The following is a 21112-nucleotide window of genomic DNA, read 5'->3' on the forward strand; positions in this document are numbered from 1 at the left end:
GCTGTGCGAGCTCAGGCTACGCCGAGCGTAAATATGTTTATAAATAATTATTTTAAATTGATGCTTATGCATGTTTAAAGTTAAAATGTTAGATCATATATGTGTGATATATGATGTATGGTGCGATGTGATTCATATGTATGCTTTGTGATGATACGTATGAATGTTCGAATATGATATGACATGTGTATATGTTCATATGAGTATGCTTATTGATCATAATGGTGGGTAGACCATGTATGATGTATGATGCATTATTGTATGTGATGTCTTATGACATGTGTATGATTGTTGATCATTATGGTGGGCAGACCATATATGATGTATGATGCATGATTGCATGTGATGCCTTATGGCATGAGTCTAGCCTAGGACTTGAGGAGAGGAAAAATATTTTCGAACTGGAAGAGCTCACATAGAGTCTCTTGAGAGTGGTGCTTGGATAGGCCAATGATATATGAGAGTGGTGCTTTGGGAGGCCACTGGTTTTGGGAGAGTGGTGCTCAGATAGGCCACTGGGTTGGGTGAGTCTCCTCTAAGTCCTTAACTAGTGTTGGAGCGGGGTATGAGGTCGAGGATTATTCTCTTAACCAAGTACTCGAGAAGGTGCGTGGATCCTTGCGGATAGTCGGTGGGCGAACTCCACAATTGACTTGGTTAATGCATGCCAAGGTCGTGGTAAGCCCGTACCCAGCTATGCTATACTTGATGGTGGATCTAGACTTCCAAGTGTGTAAGTGACATCATCCGAGTAAACCCGAGTGAGGATTATATATCCTGTTTAGTCGTGATCGAGCGGGCGCATTGGGCGTGAAAACGGTTGGGGTGGTTTCGGTAGGATGGAATGTCACTTATACAGCTCTATTGTTACGGAAATCTCCTAGGTGTATGCGTGACGACGCATTAGATTATTGATATGCATTGATATCTGTCATGAGATGCATTTATTGCATGATTATTAATATGATGAAGTGTGGTGTTTGACTTCATGATTTGTGGATTGTACTTTATATATGAGTAGTATTGGATAGAGTGTATGGTGTGACTCTATGATAGTTGGATGATTGTGTAGTATAGATTATTGTTCTATACTTGTATGACTGATTTGTGAATTCTAGCTTACCCTTCTGTTTTCCATGTGGTGGAACTGCGATGATCATACTTGGTATGGGAGCAGGTCAGGACTAGCTTGGAGTTGAGGTGTCCGCTGCGAGACGGGGAGTTTTGATCCTCGTGTTAGAGTTACCATTTTAGGTAACGGTTTTGTCTGTGCTTGACCGACACTAGGAAATATTATTTATGGGATGACTGTACATATATGGCGTTTTATTTTGTATTTAAGAAATTTAGTTATTTTATTTTTATCTATACCTGTATGTATGAGTTATCCAACTTATTATTTCTTCTAGTTCACTAGTAGTAGTGCGATTCCACTAAGTATAGAGACAATGGCGGGTCGTTACAAAAATAAACATTTAAGAAGATATAGGATTAAAATGAATTTAAAAAGTAAGATAAAGGATCAAAAATATAATTTTATCTTTTATATATATATTAAGGTCAAAATACTTTGTATTTTTAACACTTACACATAAAAAATATTAGATGATTGTGGATTAGTTATTCAAAGAAGATATGATTTTTTTTTAACATTTAAAAGATATAATGATCCATTAAAAGTAAGACAAAAAATAATTATATACTATAATATCTCATTTATAATAGGTATAAATAATATCTTTATTATTTTTTTATTATATTTTTTATATATAACATTTTTGTTGTATTTCACAAATAGGACTTTTATTTATATTCCATTTAAAAAAAAAATGGAAGTCGTGTTATCAAACCCAATTTTTTTTTTTTTTTACAATGGCAAAGTAGTGATTCCGATCCAGAACTTGGCTTTTTTTTTTTTTAATGTAAAGTGAAAATTAAAAAAAAAAAATTGTTTTAGTATCATGATATGATATTGCTAAAAGGATTTACCGACTTATTCAGATACTAGTCTCCCTCCCAAGACTAAGTATTTCATAAAACTCAAACTCAAAATTTAATGTTTGAAAACCAACCGCAATAATGTTGGTAGAAAAAAAAATTCATGTTTGAAAACACTGCTTCCACTTAAAATAAATAAATAAATACAAGAAGGTAAAAGGCGTATTTTACAAATATAATTTACCCATTTTAATTTTTTTTTAAATTACCCATTTCTATCTCTTCCGGGTAAAAACCCACTTGCTTTTAGTCTTCAATATTCTTTAAGATACAAGACAAACAGTGTACTCTTTTTATAATCTTTGTAATTGGAGTAAATCAGTGAATAGTATATATATTAGCTGTATAATTTTACAGTTATTTTACCATAAATATTTGTAATAACTATCTTATCTTTATTTTTAATTATTTAGTTGACAATAAGAATTTATTTTTATTCACAGCATAAATATTGAAATCTTAAAAATAAATATTTCAAGAATTTCAATTAAGAATTATTAAATATATACATGTCATATTAAATATTAAAGCAGTGGTTAATGTAAAAATCCAAGTGTACAATAGAACTTGAGATTCTTTGACTGAGTGGGACCCTCCCCATTTAGGAACGTTGGAGTTAGATTTATTAGCCGTTACAAACTCAAAGAAACACTATTTCACAAAGCAAAACACTGAAAAGTTAAGATAAGTCCGATGAATGAACACAACGTCTCTCTGCAACAACAAAGAAACCCCACACTGGACACCATCTCCTTCATCACTCTCTCCTCCATGCAACCCTTCCTCACCATGGATCTCGAGAGAGGCCCTAAGTACGAGGAGTACGCTCAGTTGAGGGAAGCAAAGCTTCGCATGAAGTACCTAAGACAACAACAATTCGATCAAGAAATGGAAGCAGAAACGAAAGCTGCGACCCCACCAAGGAAAAAGCAAGTCAAGTTCCAAGGTGGTGTGGTTTCTGGGAGAAAAGGGTCTTCTCTGGTGGCTCAGTCTGTGCCGGATTTTAGTGCTGCGTTGAGGAAGGAGAATCGAAAGCCGAACGTGTTACCTTCTTTGATGGAGTTGACGCCTCCGTCGAAGAGTGTTTGTGGCAGTGCAAATGCAAGAGGGAGCAAGTCAGCGAGTGCTGGTGAGAAGAGAAGGGGTGGTGGTGGGGTTCTCATGCCGAGGAAAAGCTATGCCAGCATTGATGAACTCAAGAGTTTGTCTTCTGCTACTGCAAATGCTATCAATGGTGAGTGTAGAGGAGGAGTAAGAAGTAGCAGGGTCATGGCAACAAGAAAAACTGTTTTAGGCTACAGACATTTGATTTGAGGAGTGTGGTGTTTGGAGTCGCTCAATGGAGTTTTCCTTAAACCTTTCATTTGTTTGTTTATTTTGGTGATATATGTCTTCACTGCTCATTTATTACTTTTCATTCTTTATAAGTACAATTTGCATTTTTTTTCTTTTGTATTTGGGAGGAACTTACAGTTCTATGTAGGTGCAAAGCTAGTATCTATTACCATGACACTGTTGTAGAGAGAATAGTTTTAGTATTCCTCTATTTATTGGAAGGACTTTTCTTGTGTTTTCGAATGAAGTATATCTTATGAAAATAGGCTAAATCTTCCGAATAAGGAGCTTGCTTGTCCTTTGTAAACTGTATATGTAAATTGTACATTATTTTCAAACTTGTTGAAGTAAAGCTAAAATTAGCTTATGATCCATTGATAAGTTTAATATCATAAACTAGTTCTCCAACACCAAAATACAAGCCTTTTATGTAGATTCTACAAGATGTTAAACTTGAATAAATCTTAAGTAGATTTTACAAAACACACCGTCCATTTTTATTTTTCTGGGATTCCAACATGGAGTTCACTTCAATCAACTAATTTTGGGTCTCTTTAGTTTATCAAGACATTAACTGATATGTTGGTGGCCATTTTACGCAAATCACAGGCATATAAAATTGAAAAAATATAAAACAAAAAACTTGGTCACTGGACTTTATTTTGTCCACTAATTCAAAGAGCCAAAAGGAAGCCTACATCAGAAATTCCATAATCCTATTTGTACAAAAAAAATTACACTTGTTAGATCAGAACATCTAGCCAGAGAAATAACTGGTGAGCTGTCGCATGACCAGCAGAAAGGAATTTTAGAAGGAAATGGAGCCCTGCTTGCAACCTACTACAATTTCTTCAACAACTTCATCAACCAACGTTTGAAGTAAATCCCCATCTATATCAACACCTGTTTCAAATGCTTCAATATCAAAGTCAGTCCATTTCCCAGAGGAGTGGCTCATTTCCCATTCTATTATTTCATCAGGTACCATCCCAACCATAGATAACCACTTGTTGATCTCCCTCTTGACCTCTTGAGCTAACATCTCAGCCTTCATGCATAATGGCAGCTTTGTCCATGCCTTGAATCCACAGTTAAAATATTGGCAGCAGTTTGATTCTATATATTCTATAACACAATCAAGGAGAAACCCCTTCAGCTCCTTTCTCTGTCTAGAATCCTCACAACCCAAAACAAAACCATTAAAATCTGTCCACATAGCTTCACCCACCATCGCATCCAGATCATCAACAAGAAACCGGTAAATTAGAAGTTGTGGCCCTTCATCCTCTCTGCGGACTGCTGTGATTCCAAGCAGTAACTCAGCATGCAAGAGAATATCCTTCATATGGTTGAGCTTGATTCTTGTCAATTCTGTCCCAAAAGAGCATAAAATCTCTAATGCCCTGGGAATTTGGTTGACAAGATCACTCAGTTTCTCACCTATCCTCTCCTTGTTAAAGGATGTTGCAGAATCTGAAAGTTTGGTATCATGTTCCAATTGTTCCAGTTGACCACAAGAGTAATTCAATGAGTCAGGGTGAAAACCATGCCCTGGAATTAAATCAAGGAACACAGACATAAACAAGAGAACTTGGCCCCAAAACCAAAGGGATTGAATAAATTGTATTTAGAAATCACTTTTACATAAATCACTTTTTTTTTTTTTTAAATTCCACTTCACCTGAGCTTTCATCAAGACTACTGGAAGAAAAGGAAGCTTCCAAAACAGATCCAGGACTCAGATGATTAGCATTGCAAGAGGTTCCTAATAACCTTTCTTGTTTTGCCGCATACTGACAAGAAACATAACGAAAGATAATATCAGGTATTTGTCAGAATTCCAATTTCCCATCAATCAGAGTACAAATTTTAATACAATGGGACAAGTGTATTTGGGAATTACAATACAAACTTCAGTATAATCACATTACAATTAAATATAATTGTTTCAGGAAACATTTTATTAAAGGCAAATAATGATAGTCAGCATACAGCATCCGAAATATGGAAATTTACAAGATTAATTGAACATTGTAAAGTTATTTTAAAAATTAATTATGTAAATGGGATCATTTTAAAACTATTTACACCCTTAGAGTTGTTTACTGTATAGTTGCTATGGGACTCTAGTATCACGTGTCCTTTTTTATTCTTTTATTTTTTTTAAGAAGCCTTGAGAGTCATGAAGCAAAATTCGCACATATAGTGACTTATTTTTTTATTTTCTTGAATTCGCTACATTTTATAGCGACTAAAATAATTTCTTTTTTAAATCCTACAAATCAATTTTTTTTTATATTTAAAAAGGTCATTATAAGTCATAACAACACTATTTAATATCTTTTTTATATAAAAAATAATTTATTTAATTTTTTAACATATAACATTTTAAAAAAATTTAAATATTTTTTATGGCTAACATTGTTTCTTAAAAATATAGTAAAAAATAAATTCAATTTTTCAATATAAAATATATAATTAATATATATATATATATATATGTGTGTGAATATAAATTTAAACTTAATAATGTAGGTTAAATTATTTTTATTTATTTAACTAAAATAAAAATTAACAAATTATTAAATAAATAAAAATATTAAATAAATATTTTTTAATATTTCAAGGAGTCACTATGGAGAATAGCTACTCCCTTTTAATTTTTTTTCAAAAAAAATTATTTCATTTAATTTTTTAACATATTAACATTTTAAAAATATTAATTTATTTATAAATTTCTTAGGATAATATAGTTTGTTGAAAAATAAAATCAAAATAAAATTCATTTTTTTTATGAATTTAATTTTACAATATAGTATATATATATATGTGTGTGTGTGTGCATAACAAATATAAATATAAATTTAAGAATGGAGATTAAACTTTTTATTTATTTGAACTGAAATAAAAATTTAACAAATTATTAAATTTTGTTTTTTTCACAGTGAGATACTATAAGCCCTAACGACTTAAAATCACTATAGCCCACAGTGACCCACTTTTTTTTTCCGTTCTTTTTTTTTTTAAATTTTGTTGTCACAATTAATCGTTATGGACCAGTCAGTGACGACTTTAAGCCATTATGATTTATATGACCCATAGCAACCCGCTTTTTTTTTAACTGAATTTTTTATGTTAATTTTTTTTGAAAAAAAGTATTTTATTTTTAGTTATTGGTGATCTGTTATGGATTATTTTTATTGCATTTAAGTTTTTTTAGTCCAATTTTTTTTTAAAAAAATATTTTTGGTTGAAGCTTTTCTTAAAAGAAATACTTTTTTTGAATTTTAAATTTTTATTTTTTAATTAATTCACTTTATTTTTTCTTTTACACGTTCATGTTTTTTTTATTAAAATTGAACCATTTGACAGATGGGAACGGTCGACAGTGATACTATTAAAGTTGCTATCCACTATACCAACTTTAACATAACAAAATTGAAACCATCATTCAAAGAAACAAAAAAAAAAGACATGTAGTAGTAGAGTTGCTGTGTTTGGGGGGTTTAAGGTTTAAATAGTTTCAAAACATCCTATTTACGTAATTAAATTTTAAAATAACTCCACAATGGTCGATCAACCAATTTACCAATTATATACAAGAAGTCAACCAAACCATGAACATGTGAGAATTATGTGTTTGGGGGGAGTTGGTTCTTGGCAACTTTCATCATCCAAACACTAGCAAAATGGTTATTATTAACATATAACTAATAACAAAAGCAAAATGATCAGAGAAACTATTAGGCCCATTTCGCAAATCTAAATTTGAGAGCAGATAAAAAATATAGAAAGAGAAGACTTACATGAAAACCAGCATTTTCATTAAACATGTGACGACCATCATGACATATCAGATGCTCTGAACTTAGAGCAGATATCAGCTCTTGAAGAATCATGGCACTTGATTTTTTAGGCAGAGCACCTGTAGCCAACTCCTCTTCTCTTTGAGAGGTTAATTCCTTCAATTTTTGTTCTAGAATGGCACCTAAAGCATCTCTCAATGTCAAAGGCCTTTGGAAAGACGGCATACTCTCATTGTCACTACTTGCCTCTTCCTTCTCGATACGAATTCCTATCTTTTGCTTCAGGGGAGAACTAAATGCAAACGACACCACATCATTGATCTTATTGTCATTAATCTTATCCTTTTCTCCAAGACAAACTTGTTTATTTTTCACAATAGAATTGTTCAAGGAGGAAGCATTCAGGTCCCTCCTTTTGCCACCTAGCCCAGCAGAATGAAGATTTCTCTGTTTTGCACCAACTGAATAAACAGAAACCGTGCCTTCTAGTTGTGTGACATTCGGTATCCTTCTTTTTCTCTCTAATGTTCTTACATGACATAAGGAATTATGCTGTCTATTACAAGGTTTTTTCTCTAGGTCAAATTTAGAACTATCCACTTTGGTAGGTGACCTCGTCCTTGTTCGACCACTTAGGCTTCTGTTCATAGCAACAAAGTCTTTACTCCCATTCATAGTGCTCATAGATGACGATACCCTTTTTACTTGCATATCACTCATTGTAGACCCAGATGAATATCTTTCACGGCTTAACATATGTTCTTGTGTTTGAGTTTTGTGTTTCAAGGCAGAAGAAGATGCATCACCCTCTAGGGCCTTTGATGGTTGGCATGACGAATTCCATTTAGCTGGAGTTTCATGGGGCATTGGCATTCTTCTGGCAGTGGGTTCACTCCATGACTGATGTGAATTATTTTTTCCTTCTTGTTCAGTAACAAGAGATATGTGCTTTTCCTGACATCTCAGAAGAACTACATCCCTTTCTTGCCCAGGAGAGGGAGCGAATGACTTTCCCTTCTTCTCCAATGATACCATAGAAGTAGCAGTGATCACATCTGAAACAACAGGTGGAGGAACACCCCCAACCTCAAACTTGCAGTCAACAACATCAAGCAAATTACCACAATTTTTGCAAGAGGTCTGCCCCATCAATTGCTTGGTTGAACAGGCATCATAACAACATTGATTTTGCACAATTGCTGACCGATCTTCAACACCATTTGTCACGATGTCAGTCTTAGCAGGATACATGGAAGCAGGATATGTAATAGAACACTCAGCTCTACTTCTGCTATGCAGTCCAGGTTCCAAAATTTTAGCAGCTGCGCCTATTAACCTAGAGCTTCGAGAACCACCCTTTCCCGAAGGAATTCTCGGGCTCTTCAATGAAGAAGCAAGCTTTGGGTGATGATGATGGTGGTGATTATACTTTCTTGCTCGGGACAAAACACTCTTAATTTGCAGGGCCTCAGCTCCAAACCTAGTCACCGCCCTTCTCTCATACGCTGTGGTTTTCTGAAGCTTCTGAGGCCTTGAATCATGCTTTGCAACTCCCATTTCCAAATCCATGCCTTGCCTATCCAACTCACAATGTTCACCTAAATACTCCTTCTTCCCATCAGCACACAAGGATTTCTTGGACTTATCTCGCTGTGCCGCCGGAATAGTTTCTAGACCCATCAACCTAGCCACAAGACTCGGAACTCGCATTTCACTCTTTTGATCTACATCTACACCATGATTCCCACCTTTTTTGCCACTTGGGAAACCCCCACTATTCTCATTAGCAATCTACAATAGAAACACGTCCACAATACCCAACTAAAAGAGTAAATGCTAAGCATTAAAGAAAAATAAATAAAAAGATTAACACAATCAGTCAAGCAAAAAACCTCACCAAGTGAAGCTTGGAATTTGGCATTTTCTCATCTCCCTTAAACTTTTTTGCACGAGCTGATACACATTCAACAACAAAAGATCAATACAAACATACATCAGTCTCCACAAACCAGGAAAACCCTCATGTCTTTGTGTGTGACATTTCAATATTGCATAACATTGAATTATCATTATAAGAGAATAGAAAGATTTAGAAAAACTAACCAGGAGGAAGAAGTTTCTTGGAGAATAGCTTCTTCTTGGAGAGTTTCCTCTTCCAATCAATGAGCTGAAAGAAAATGCCAACACAACCACCAGGCTTGTGCTGCACCTTCTTCTCCGTGATAGCCAAATTCTTCACCGTGGAGTCATTCATTTATGCAACACTCCCCAAGACAACCGACACTCCAAAAACCCCAAAAGTCAAAACCACCTTCCTCAACAAAGGGCTCCTCTCTACATTGCAAAAACCCAAAAACACATTCAACTCCTACCACACTCACACTCTGTCTCTCTTTCACTGCTAAAAAAAATACTAACTTGACATTCCCTCACCAAAAAAATCAAAAAAAAAAAAAAAAAAAGAGGAAGAAAAAATGCAGCTTTATCATCCCTTGGAAGAGCCATTTGCAACCTTACTCACACTTAAGGAAACGAGGTACAATAATGTTATCCACAAAAGGCATGGGAACAAGACTGCAAAACCTCAGCGGCAGCCATGACAGACTGAGGAAGAAAGCAACTGTTGATGCAAGAAAGCGACCCCGTGGAAGAAAACAATCACATAGCAACGTTTGTAAATGACAGGCATGAGATGCAAAAGCTGCAAAGTGCGAAGCTAAGGTTGTGGTGGTGAGGAGCGCGTGGAGATAAGGGGAGTGAGACAAATGGGACACCCACGCGCATGGGAGCATCACCCCAAAATATTAATATTCGTGTCATCGGGACAACAACCGGAAACAGAGGTTGGTTTTGTTGGGTAACGTTGGGTCTACGTCTCTCTTCTATTCTGCGCTGTGGGCTGTCAAATTCATCTCTTTTCACGCGCCGTCTTTACACCTCTTTCTAACATACACATTCCTCTCATTCTTACATGTATACAAAATAACTTTATGCGTTACTTCTTAAAATTAAGAATTATAAACAAAATTTATTACAATTAAAAAGTTAAACTCACATTTTTATTATTTTCAATTATTAGTGTCCGATAAAAGTCATTTTGGATTATCAATAACGGAAACTGTGTTAAAAAAAGCACATATTAAAGGAACAATTCTCTTTTGTAACAATGTACCGAAACACCAAAATGACTGGTGCCAATGAACTGCATAACACAATGCAATGGCATAAAGCTCGAAAAGGATATGATTAATCATGCTAAACTTTTTCCCTTCTTTCCCGTTATTATTGCCTATTATTACTTACTCGTTGGCATCAAGAAAAGGGTCATAGATAATTCACAGTGGGATATGCTCCACCTTTTTGGGGTTAAAAATCTTTTTAAACATTCCATTTCATCTGTAGTTTTTGTACATACACTTTATAATATTCTTTTGCTAATGAATTTATTAATGTTAAAATTATATTATTAATCAATCAAAAATTATAATAGAAATATTTTTAAAATAATTATTATAAAATCTTATCAACTCATAATATGTAATTTAATACTAGATGATAGTATAAAATCTCTTTATATAATTAATACATAAAGTATTTTCTCTTTATTAATTTGTTTTTTTTATGCGATGGTGATAATAAAATCCAAACATCCGAATAATTATCCAAATTTTATTCTAGTATGTTAATTTATTTCACCATAATTTTTTAACCGGTAATAATTAAAATAGATTTGTTTATTGTTTATATATTAAAAGGAAGAAAGTTAAAGTTACACGTGAGTTTTGGTGGACCCATCTGAAATAGTAACCTAGGTTAAAAAGATGTGAACATCAATGTATAGTGAAAAGAGCTATGGTCACATGATGCGAGGTGAGAGCGTGTTAGAAAGTGAAGGTTTTTAGACTTGACCAATCAATCATCGTTCTAAACACTGTTTCAAACTTTCAATATACAAATAGGATTAGCACCTTTTCAGAACTATTGTTAAAAGGATTAGATTGTATTGTATACAACCAAAGACAAATCTAGTGGAAGTTGACATCCGATTTTGATGCATTTTCGTCATTTCGTGTTTGGAGAAAAGAAAACAAGGACAATCCATGACATAGAAAGAGGAAATTTATCTCAAGTATAAAGACAAAAAGTGAAAATATAGTTGATGGCTGGGCTTCAGTATCATACGCGACACATATCTAAATCTAAATTTTAAGGTATGTTTGCATTAAATATCTTATATACGTGTGTTAGAGAGAGAGAGAGAGAAATACTGCATGATTCATTTTATATATTAGTGTTTTGTTTTGAGGACAGAGGAAAAATGAATGAGAAAGAAATAAAATTGATAGGAGTAAAAAGAATAGAATGAAAAAATAAGTGCAAGAAGAAGCCAACAAGGAAAAGAATGTTAAAACAATGATATATACCATTAGAGATCTCATATTATAATAACTATACGATAATATATATAAATCAAAATAATTTTTATTTTACAAATGAATTTGTAAAGTTGAATTAAATATAAATTTATTTTTTAATGATATTAGAGTTTGATTATATCGAGCATTATTAAAATATTTGTAAATGTTCGATCTTTGATATAAAAGAAGTGTGATGAAGAGTCTCACATCAACTAGAAATAAAATCATAATAGTATATATAAGTGAGAAAAATTATCACTTTATAAGTAAGTTTTGAAAATTTGAATTAGATTTTTAACTCATTTTCTTAAAGTGATATCATAACCCATATTCTAATAATTATCGATTATTAATGGATTTATCATTTATCAAATTATCCACAATTATTCCCATTAATTGACAACTCACAGATGTTCAATCTTGTAAACTTGACGCTCCATGTGTTAAATTCTTAGTATGAAAGAGTATTAATGATCTTACATTATTTAAAACTAAAGTTATAATATATATAAATAAAGAATAATTCTTATTTTACAAATAGATTTTATAAGATGAAGACTTATTTTTTTAAGACCAACTATTATCTACCGTTCATTATACTTATTTAGTGAATTTAAAAATAATATGAAGAATATGTGAGACTAGGTGTCGTAATTAATTTGTATACTTAGGGGGGTGTATTGGTTTAGGATTTCGTAGGATTTTAAAAGACTTTTTTTGAGTAAAAAAGTCCATTGGTATTCAATCAGGATTTTATGTCACTTAAAAACAATCCAGTGGTATTCAATCTGGATTTTCAAGATTTTTTAAAGAGTCTATTAAAATCCACTGGTATTCATTTGAGATTTTTTACAACTTAAAAACAATTCATTGGTATTCAAAAATATAAGGATTTTAAAGGATTGTTGTGTGAGAGGGATTTTGAAGGACTTTCTATTGTTATCTATAAATACCAGATTCATAAAACAATCTCATCCAAACCCAACGGATTTTGAAGGATTGTTTGAAGTGATTTTTCAAGTGTTACAATATTTTTCAAGTGAGTTTTTCATCTTTTTTTTCTATGCTCCTGTCTTCTCCATTTTTTCTCTACTAATAATATTATACTATTATTCATTGCTCATATATAATATTGTAGTACTGTTCTCATCCCATTCTCCTATTTTGTGAAACTCTGATATGTAAATGATAGTGTCATTGACTTGCTCTATTTTTCTGTTCGTTCTCTTTAATTAATTTGCTTTATTTTATTCTATATAGTTGAATTTGTTCCTTTATATAACAAAAAAAATGCTTGAAATTTCAACTTTTAAGTGGTAATTTTTTTTATAACATACGTCAAGAAGAAAAAAAAGGTGAAAGATGAAATTGATATCATAATCTCTAATATATATATATATATATATATATATATATATAAGATGAATTTGTTAGGGTTTCTGTGAGTAGAATGAGATGAAAATGGATCATAGTTGAGGGAAGAACCCTCTCAGCATAAAAACTGCGAACTCTCTCATTTCCTTGAATTTGTTACTCTTATCCCTCCTTTTATGACTCAACAATTATTTTATTTTTTTTACTATGAATTTTTCTTTTTATTTTTATATTGTGAATTTAAGATTTTTTTTTATATTTTTAAAAAAGAAAATTAACATAAGACATTGCAGTATCTAATTTTTTAGGGTTTAGGATTTATGTCTTCATTAGCTTATTTTTTAAAAAATAAAACATTGTTAAAATATTTGTTAGAATAATTTAAATTTATAAATATCGTTAAAAATTATCATATAATATATAACTAAAATAAATAAATATATATATATATATATATATATATATTCTCTATATCTAAATACTCTCATTTATATAAAAAGATTATATATCTAAATATTTTCTCAATATCGAATATACTAATTTTTTTTATATAAAAAATTATCTTTTGTTTCTATATTTTCGTTTTTACATTTTTTTATAATGATTGAGATATTTGATCCATTTGGATAGCCAAGATATATTCGATCTTGTATAATTGGTGTGCTTCTAAAAATAATAATATAATTTTATTGATTTTGTCTCTTATCCATAATTATTTATATAACTGGTTTTCAACATATATTATTTTAGTAATTCAAATGGGAGATTCACATGGAAATAATAAAGAAAAAGGAAAAGAGAAAGAAAACTATGAAACTTGGACCAAGGAGGATTCCGATGAATTGTTACAATTGATAGTGGATGCTATAAAAAGATGATAGAATATTATGGAGAATTATTATTATTATTTATCTAGACATTATTGTTTTTTTTAATTATTTTATCTTTGACTCTTTTTAAATTTGAATGTATGAATTTTTTTTTAAATCTTATCAAATGTCAAAACTCTACAAAATCCCACACAATCCATTAAAATCCTGATTTAAAAGTCTTGTAGAATCCATTAAAACCCTGATTTTAAATCTTGTAAAATCCTGCAAAATCTTAAAAGTCATGAAAATCCTGCAAAGTCTTTTAAAATCCGCAGGATTTTTTTTCACTAAAAAAGTCCTTTAAAATCTTAATCCAATACACCCCCCTTAATTTAGTGAATTTGAAAACAATTAATTAAGAATATGTGAGACTAGGTGTCTAATTAATTAATGCAATGGTATAGATCTAAAGCAGACATATTTGAGAAAGGAAGCGGTCATGATGAAAGATGGACGATGAACATTTGTACACATCACGTCCCAATTTCACGACAAAGCAAATTTTTCTTCAATTTTTTTTTTTTTACAGTAACATAGATGAGTTTCATAAACTTTATTTAGATTATAATAGATAAATAAAATAAATTATTAATTTACTTGTTATTTACTAAAAATATTTTTAAAAAAATGCCCAATTCATTTACAATGTATTTTATAACATTTATATAAATGAAGTGATATTTTTCAATTTGTAATTTCGTCTCCAAGTAAACAAAAATATCGAATATTATGCGACACAAATACATAAAAGTGTAGAACACGTCATCATCAAAAGCAAGAAAACAAAACACTACACGGTTAGTTTACCATTTTTTTATATAGAAATTCTAAGGTATCCTTTAAAATTTAAAGAGTTCTGAAATTATTTTTACTTATAAAAATGTATACATTTGATATTTTATAATAATTTGATTATATTTATTAGTTTTTTTTAAATTTTAATATATATATATATATATATATATTACATGAAACGTTTGGATTTATTGAGGATATTTTTTTTAAAATATTATGAATTATTATAAATTGAGGTTTTCATAATTGTATGTAAATTTTAAGAAATAAATTGAATTAAAAAATCACAAAATCTTCCTCTACTTCAACAAATAAAATTTTATTATTATTTTTTTAAGTTATTCTGATTTTTACAAAATAATTTAAAATAATTAAATTAATATTTAGTGAAAAAATAATAATAAGTTAATTACTTAAATTTTCTGTTTGTCCATAACACATTACTTAATGTAGAGGGAGAGAAAAGTAAAAGAGAAAAAAAAAAAAAATACTTTAAATTATTTTTATTGATTTTAAAAATTGACTCTAGCAAAATACTGTCATTTAAGCGTTTGAAATTGTAATGGTTTTGCTTGTGTTTTGAATCTTATGCACCTTTCAAATCTGAGAGTTCACAATTGTTTGCATTTGTGGTATTATTTTTTTGTTTCAATCTTAGAAACACCTCAAAGAGATTTTATTAAAAAAAATGTATTGGAAATCTACAATAAGACTGTTTAGAGTTTAGACGTCATTAAATTTAGAGTTTTGTTCTTGCTCTCAAATAGGTTAATATAGGCCTTCAACACCGATTTAAAACTCTAATTGTTCGTAATAAATTCGTAACTCTTCAATATCAAAATACCATTGTAAAATCCTCTAATAAATAATATATTCATCTTCTAGACCTTTAGATGGCTCGTAGAAGAACTTTTACATCAATTAAAATGTATTTGTGTCTTTATTATTGGAAAGAAAAGTTAAAAGATCTTTCATAAATATATTTTTCAAAACGTTTCTACTAGCGAACGTGTAGATGAATTAGTATAAGATTATTTTAGCCTAATCAATGGTCATTTTGTCACTTATAATTATTTGATTAAGTTTAAATATGATTATCTCTCATAAATTATACCTTAAGCCTAATTAAAAAAAATAATCAAAACGACAATATCCGATTCAATACCTTCTTGACGTAAAAAAAAACATCCCTATTACCTAATTTTACATTTATCGACCATAAAAATTTAAAATATTTTTATTATCATCCTTTCTCTTCATAAATAAATTATTCTGCTCGTTTAAAACTTAAGTAGGATTATTTATTTATTGTTTTTGGGGGACATTTAAATAGGATTATTAAACACACTAAATTCTTTTTATTATTTTGGTATGGAGGACAACTACTAGAAAGATCTAGTTACCATCTAGATAAAAACATTCAATGAGTATCAAAAACTTTCTAGACCTAATTTTCATTTATACCAATATGACATTATAAACACAAATTTCATGTTTCTTGTTACAATTTGGTAAATCATGTCATAATTGTCATTAATAAATTTATAAATATTGGTATTTATGGTCATTATCTTTCTCATTCTCAAAATCATGAGATTCTATTATTGGTTATTTAAATACTCGATCATCCTTCATATAAAAGAGATAGTCGAGCTATAAAAAATTATGAGATATAGATAAGTCTTTTATAGAATTAATATCAGTTATCAGTTGATAAATATACTCAATATATAAGAGAATAATACAATATACTTATCAAATTCTAATTCGACTATAGTTTTATAATAGAATTATAAAACTAGATCAACTAATTATATTATGATAAAATTAAAGTTCTCAAACAAAATGAAGACGATTTTTTTTCTTCTAAATTGCATAACATATTGTTAATGAAGGTTATTTAATGTTATGAAAAAGAATCTATACATTTGCCGTAATTTAGTTGAAGAACTTGATCAATATGACAAAGAGAATTTATTGTGTTTTGTGACTATTATTATGGTTATTAGTATGACATTAATGTATTTGGTTTATGATAATGTAGAGATACATTAATAGTGGGACAGAAGAGAGTGTATGCGATGTACTTGCATATGAACAAGGGTCACGTGGTGTTGGTCGTGGAGTTGGTAACAGAGTATATGAAGTGTTTGCATCAAGGAATTGGATTGCTGCTACTTGGCCAACCATGTCTTACTCTAAAACCTTTTCAGTTGCTTTCAACAAATAATTCAAGATTCACCAACTGTCAAAGGGTTTCCATTTCCACCACCATACGGCACTGGAAACACATGCGTTTGCCAACTCTGCTACTGTCAAACTTAACAACACACTGTTTGCATCTTTTTTTATTACATAAGGATATACCATAATCTATAGTCCATGCTAGTTGTGTTTGAGATGTAAAAATGACTCAAGTAAATTTTGTCCCTTTAAATAAAGTTCATTTTTCTATAATGAACCACTAAAGAATTAGACACATGTTAATATCTTTAAAGAATATAATTATCTCTCAACAATATTAGATTTTATTGATACAATAATATTTAATAATCATATTATTGATATAATATATATTAATTTTGTTGATGAATATTTGATTTATTATTTTTAATGAGATTTTTTCTTTTAACTATATATTTTCTCTACAAGACTATCCAACTTATTTAAAGGGATTAAGTTTAATATATCAATGATTTGTTTTTTATGACTTATTTTAATATATATTTTTTTATAAGTATTAATACGAGACGACATAATAAAGTAAGTATATTTAAAATTATTTTTTAATAAGTTAATATGAAAAAAATCTACAAATTAATTCATACAAAAAAATTGTTTTATTTTTCTTATTCTTTTATCAAAAAATATATATGAACAATACTATAAGAAAGTTGATTGTATTGGTTACAATTTTCTTTATATAATGAATTTTGTTTTCTTAGTGCTCGAACTGAGAATGATATACGTACAGAAGTTACAAAAAATATCCATGAGATGAGATCAATCCTATTGGTTAAATACTTAAATCATACATCTTATAATCTATCTTTTTGAAATTCAGTGATAGTATATGACTATATGCTGAGTTTGTGAAAGAAGATCAGAGTTTGATTCCCACACAATACATTTTTGTTGAAAGATGAGAAACTTAACTGAGCTCAAATAAATAACAATCTCAACCATAATAATATTAGAAAGAAAGGCCCTAGTCACTGTAAAATTAGCTTCGAGTTATCATTATTTTTACTTTTAAAAACACCTGGTAAAAAAATTAACTTTTATAATAAAGTGAATTATCATTAATTTTATTTGACTTAAAATTCTTTTTAAAAAAGGTATTCAAAATGTTCATAAATTGAATCATTTAAATTAATTTAAATCGATTAAAATAAATTTTTAATTCCTTATCTGACTTTCTGATTTCGCTTTAATTTCACAGGTTTAAAAATATTAGATACAATTGGTCATTATCAAAACTTGACCACATTTTGATGATACAATTGGTCATTATTTTTGTATTAGATTATATCAGGACAACTTTGCTGGTTAGTGGTTACCCTCAGTAAAAATGTCTTTATAACTATATTTTTTGGTTCACCAAATTCGTGTTCAAGACTTTATTAAAGAAAACGAAATTCAATTTTAATTAAATCAACAACTTGGTTCAACATGTAGTCTATTCATTTATTCACATCTACCCCTTTATGTATAAAAAAAATACTCTATTCACATATATCATTTTACGTTATTTACCATATAAAATTTTTTATTTCATTTTCAATTAATTATTGTTTTAAGGTTTTCATATTATTTGATCAGTTTTTTATTTTCTATTTAAATAACTTCATGTGAGTAAAAAGTTTAATAATATTTTATCTATATTAACATTTATAAAAATCATATAAAATTATCTGAAGAAAAGACAGAAGTATTTTAAAATAAGATTGTACTATGTACGGAAAATATACAAATAAGAATATATTTATTATAATTCAATTAAAATGTAGCATAATGAATAAGTCAATCCAACATATTTTATAAAATTGAAAATCAAATTATATTACTGTTTACATACTTTATATACGACTTCATTTTAAAGAACTGTGTTTTCCAATAAGATATGTCTGGTTGTATTTTTTTTAAGGTTTAAAATTATTTTAAAAATTAATTTTTAAAAAGGAAACATTCAAAAACAAAAAGTACAAGAAATATTAACTAAATGATTCTGTATCAAATATTAAAAAAAAATCAAAAATAACTTCTAGCTCGTGCAATTAATTAAGATGTCATTTCCAGTTTCCACCGTCCTTCCTTTGTCACAGCGTTATCAATCAATTAAAATCTTCGGTTGTTGGCAACAAAGTTTGTGCAATTGACATCTATTTATGTTTTACTTTTTTGACGATGGACATGACTTCTACCTTGCACTGCCAGTGAAAGATTTCAGAAGTTTCAAAAACTTCAACAAGAAAATGCTTAAATTTTGTACCATTTATAATAATTCACTGTTTACACAATCTTTTTAGCTCTTTATTATAAAATATCAAGAAAATAATCATTTATTAAAAAAAGTAAAAAAAGAAACATTATCTTTGAAAAGTGTAGGGGACCATGGACTATGATGAATATATCTGAAGAGACTTGTAAATAAATGATGGAGCTATTTGATTGAAAGCATAGCACATAAAGAGGGTTGAGTTGAATTAAGTTTGGAGCAGTGAAGAAGAATGATGGGCATTCACATGTTGTCTCTTTGGTTGGGTTATTAGAGTGCATTCATCTTTCAACCTTTTTAACACCTTGAATTGGCTTTTCCTACTTGTGCCTCAACAAAATGAATAAGATAGAGACATGACAGTACGGTAACAAGTTGAGTGTGAGTGACAGATGAATTCATCCAAATTGCGCTCAACCAACCACTTATGTCTAATACAATACTTCACCTCCCTTCTCCCTTGTACCAACCATTGCATAATTTATGGGGACGCAGATTTTGGTATCTAACAAATAATAACTCATCTCATATTAATAACTTCTTCAATTTCATTTCCTTTAACCAACGTAAATATGTACCAGTAATTAATAACTTAAAACTCTAAACCGTTTTGAGAAATTATTTTAAGGGTGTGAAATATTTTAAAAAATAAATTTACGAAGAAGAAGAGAAAAAAATAAAAATTAGATTAAAAAATATGTATGAAAAATGTTTTGAAAGTTGAGGAACAAAACGGTCTAATAGAATGTACACAAAAAAATTAAACAAATCTACCTATATCTCGAGTCATTATTTCTACAGTAAATCTTTGCTTAGCATTTTCTTTTATCTTTTTTTCTGTTTATCGCACCATTAATTAGTTCACACTTCACCCTTTCCTTTTCATCTTTTTTATGTACATAAAAGAAATACAAAATTGACATATAAATATAAGGGCTTGATAGTGGCATCTAAGCAATTTGTAGTTCACGTCATCATCCATGCTGGATTATAAGATTTTAAGTCTGAAGCGTGAAAAATACTATTTTCAAGAACTTTCTATTTTAAATTTTTTTTCCTCGACGGTGTATTTAATAGGATGAAAAGAAGTAAATAAAAAAATTAAAGTGGATAAAAAAAAAAGAGAAATAAATAAATAAATAAGAGTAAAAGTAAGAGTGTTTAATTTATTTGAGAAAAAAAAAACAAAACTAATTTTTGAATTAAATAATTGATTATCGTTCAATTTCCACACCTCCTCTCCCCTTCTATTTTCTTTTTTCTTTTCTATCTTGTTGCAACCAAAAAGGAACCGAAAAAGAGTTGAAGATTTGTTGCAAGAATGTTTGTTTAGTTGCTTCAAGTTCAAGGCATTACTTTCCTACAAAGGAGACTTCCTTTTATTTAATGGGAATTGAAGTTGACAAACATTGCTTAGATTAGATTTTTCTTCTTCAATTTACTTATTTGAAGCCACCCAAAAACCATCCCCACAGGGAATTAGTCATCTTAAAATAGTTTTTCAAATGCTTTAAAGTTTACCCTTTAAATGAGAACAAATAAATGCTACTACATGTTAGGCCAAACCTCCATTTCTTAGACTCGAAATAGAGCAACGTTGAATTCCGTTTTTCGAAATCACACTCCAAGGGGGAAAAGCTTTATACACCAACTAAGTTTATTCAATGTTAGATTCTTCAAAGAGAATATAGTGGTCACAGTTCAAGGGAACACTAGAACTCAGTGCCATTGGAACTTCACAAGACAATTGTTTCATGATTATGCATAATCTAGTAGTTTAAAACTGGTTTATGGTTTGTATAAATTGTCAAATTAACGAAAGTGCTGCCTTCATAATCCTTCACCCAAAAGCAGATGCACGCAGATCATGACCAAATCTGCTGAGCACCAAATTAATGAAGTGCAAGTTAATATTAAAATTCAACACAAAACTTTTTATCCAATACAATAGTTAATTAAACCTGCTTCAATTCAAAATCAACTTTAGACTTTTGACATAAAATCTAACGTGAACCA

The 21112-nt window shown here is 29.7% G+C and overlaps 2 protein-coding genes across 2 annotated transcripts; one reads left to right on the forward strand and one right to left on the reverse strand.

Annotated features, from left to right (window-relative positions):
* Positions 1 to 2644: 2644 nt before the first annotated feature.
* Positions 2645 to 3617, forward strand: LOC109806552 (uncharacterized). Its single transcript, XM_020368994.3, has one exon. The coding sequence runs from the start codon at positions 2692 to 2694 to the stop codon at positions 3310 to 3312; it is 621 nt and encodes a 206-aa protein (XP_020224583.1). The 5' UTR covers positions 2645 to 2691; the 3' UTR covers positions 3313 to 3617.
* Positions 3618 to 3963: 346 nt separating this feature from the next.
* On the reverse strand, positions 3964 to 10012 carry TRM22 (DnaA initiator-associating protein). Its single transcript, XM_020368404.3, has 5 exons — positions 9243 to 10012; positions 9037 to 9092; positions 7140 to 8930; positions 5015 to 5126; positions 3964 to 4884 (listed from the first exon to the last, which is right to left on the reverse strand). Exons 1-5 carry the CDS (start codon positions 9391 to 9393, stop codon positions 4142 to 4144), a joined length of 2853 nt encoding a protein of 950 aa, XP_020223993.1. The 5' UTR covers positions 9394 to 10012; the 3' UTR covers positions 3964 to 4141.
* Between the last annotated feature and the right edge of the window lie 11100 nt (positions 10013 to 21112).

The sequence above is a fragment of the Cajanus cajan genome, chromosome 4, assembly GCF_000230855.2.
Source record: "Cajanus cajan strain Asha chromosome 4, NIPB_CcT2T_4, whole genome shotgun sequence".
Lineage (NCBI taxonomy): Eukaryota > Viridiplantae > Streptophyta > Magnoliopsida > Fabales > Fabaceae > Cajanus > Cajanus cajan.

Excerpts from the sequence above, each read along its gene's own strand:
- TRM22 (XM_020368404.3), bottom strand. The coding sequence starts at position 9,393 with ATGAATGACTCCACGGTGAAGAATTTGGCTATCACGGAGAAGAAGGTG. Across the intron at positions 8,931-9,036 it reads CAAATTCCAAGCTTCACTTG|ATTGCTAATGAGAATAGTGG; the intron begins GTGAGGTTTTTT and ends TTTCTATTGTAG. Across the intron at positions 4,885-5,014 it reads TAGTCTTGATGAAAGCTCAG|GGCATGGTTTTCACCCTGAC; the intron begins GTGAAGTGGAAT and ends ATTTAATTCCAG.
- LOC109806552 (XM_020368994.3), top strand. The coding sequence starts at position 2,692 with ATGAATGAACACAACGTCTCTCTGCAACAACAAAGAAACCCCACACTG.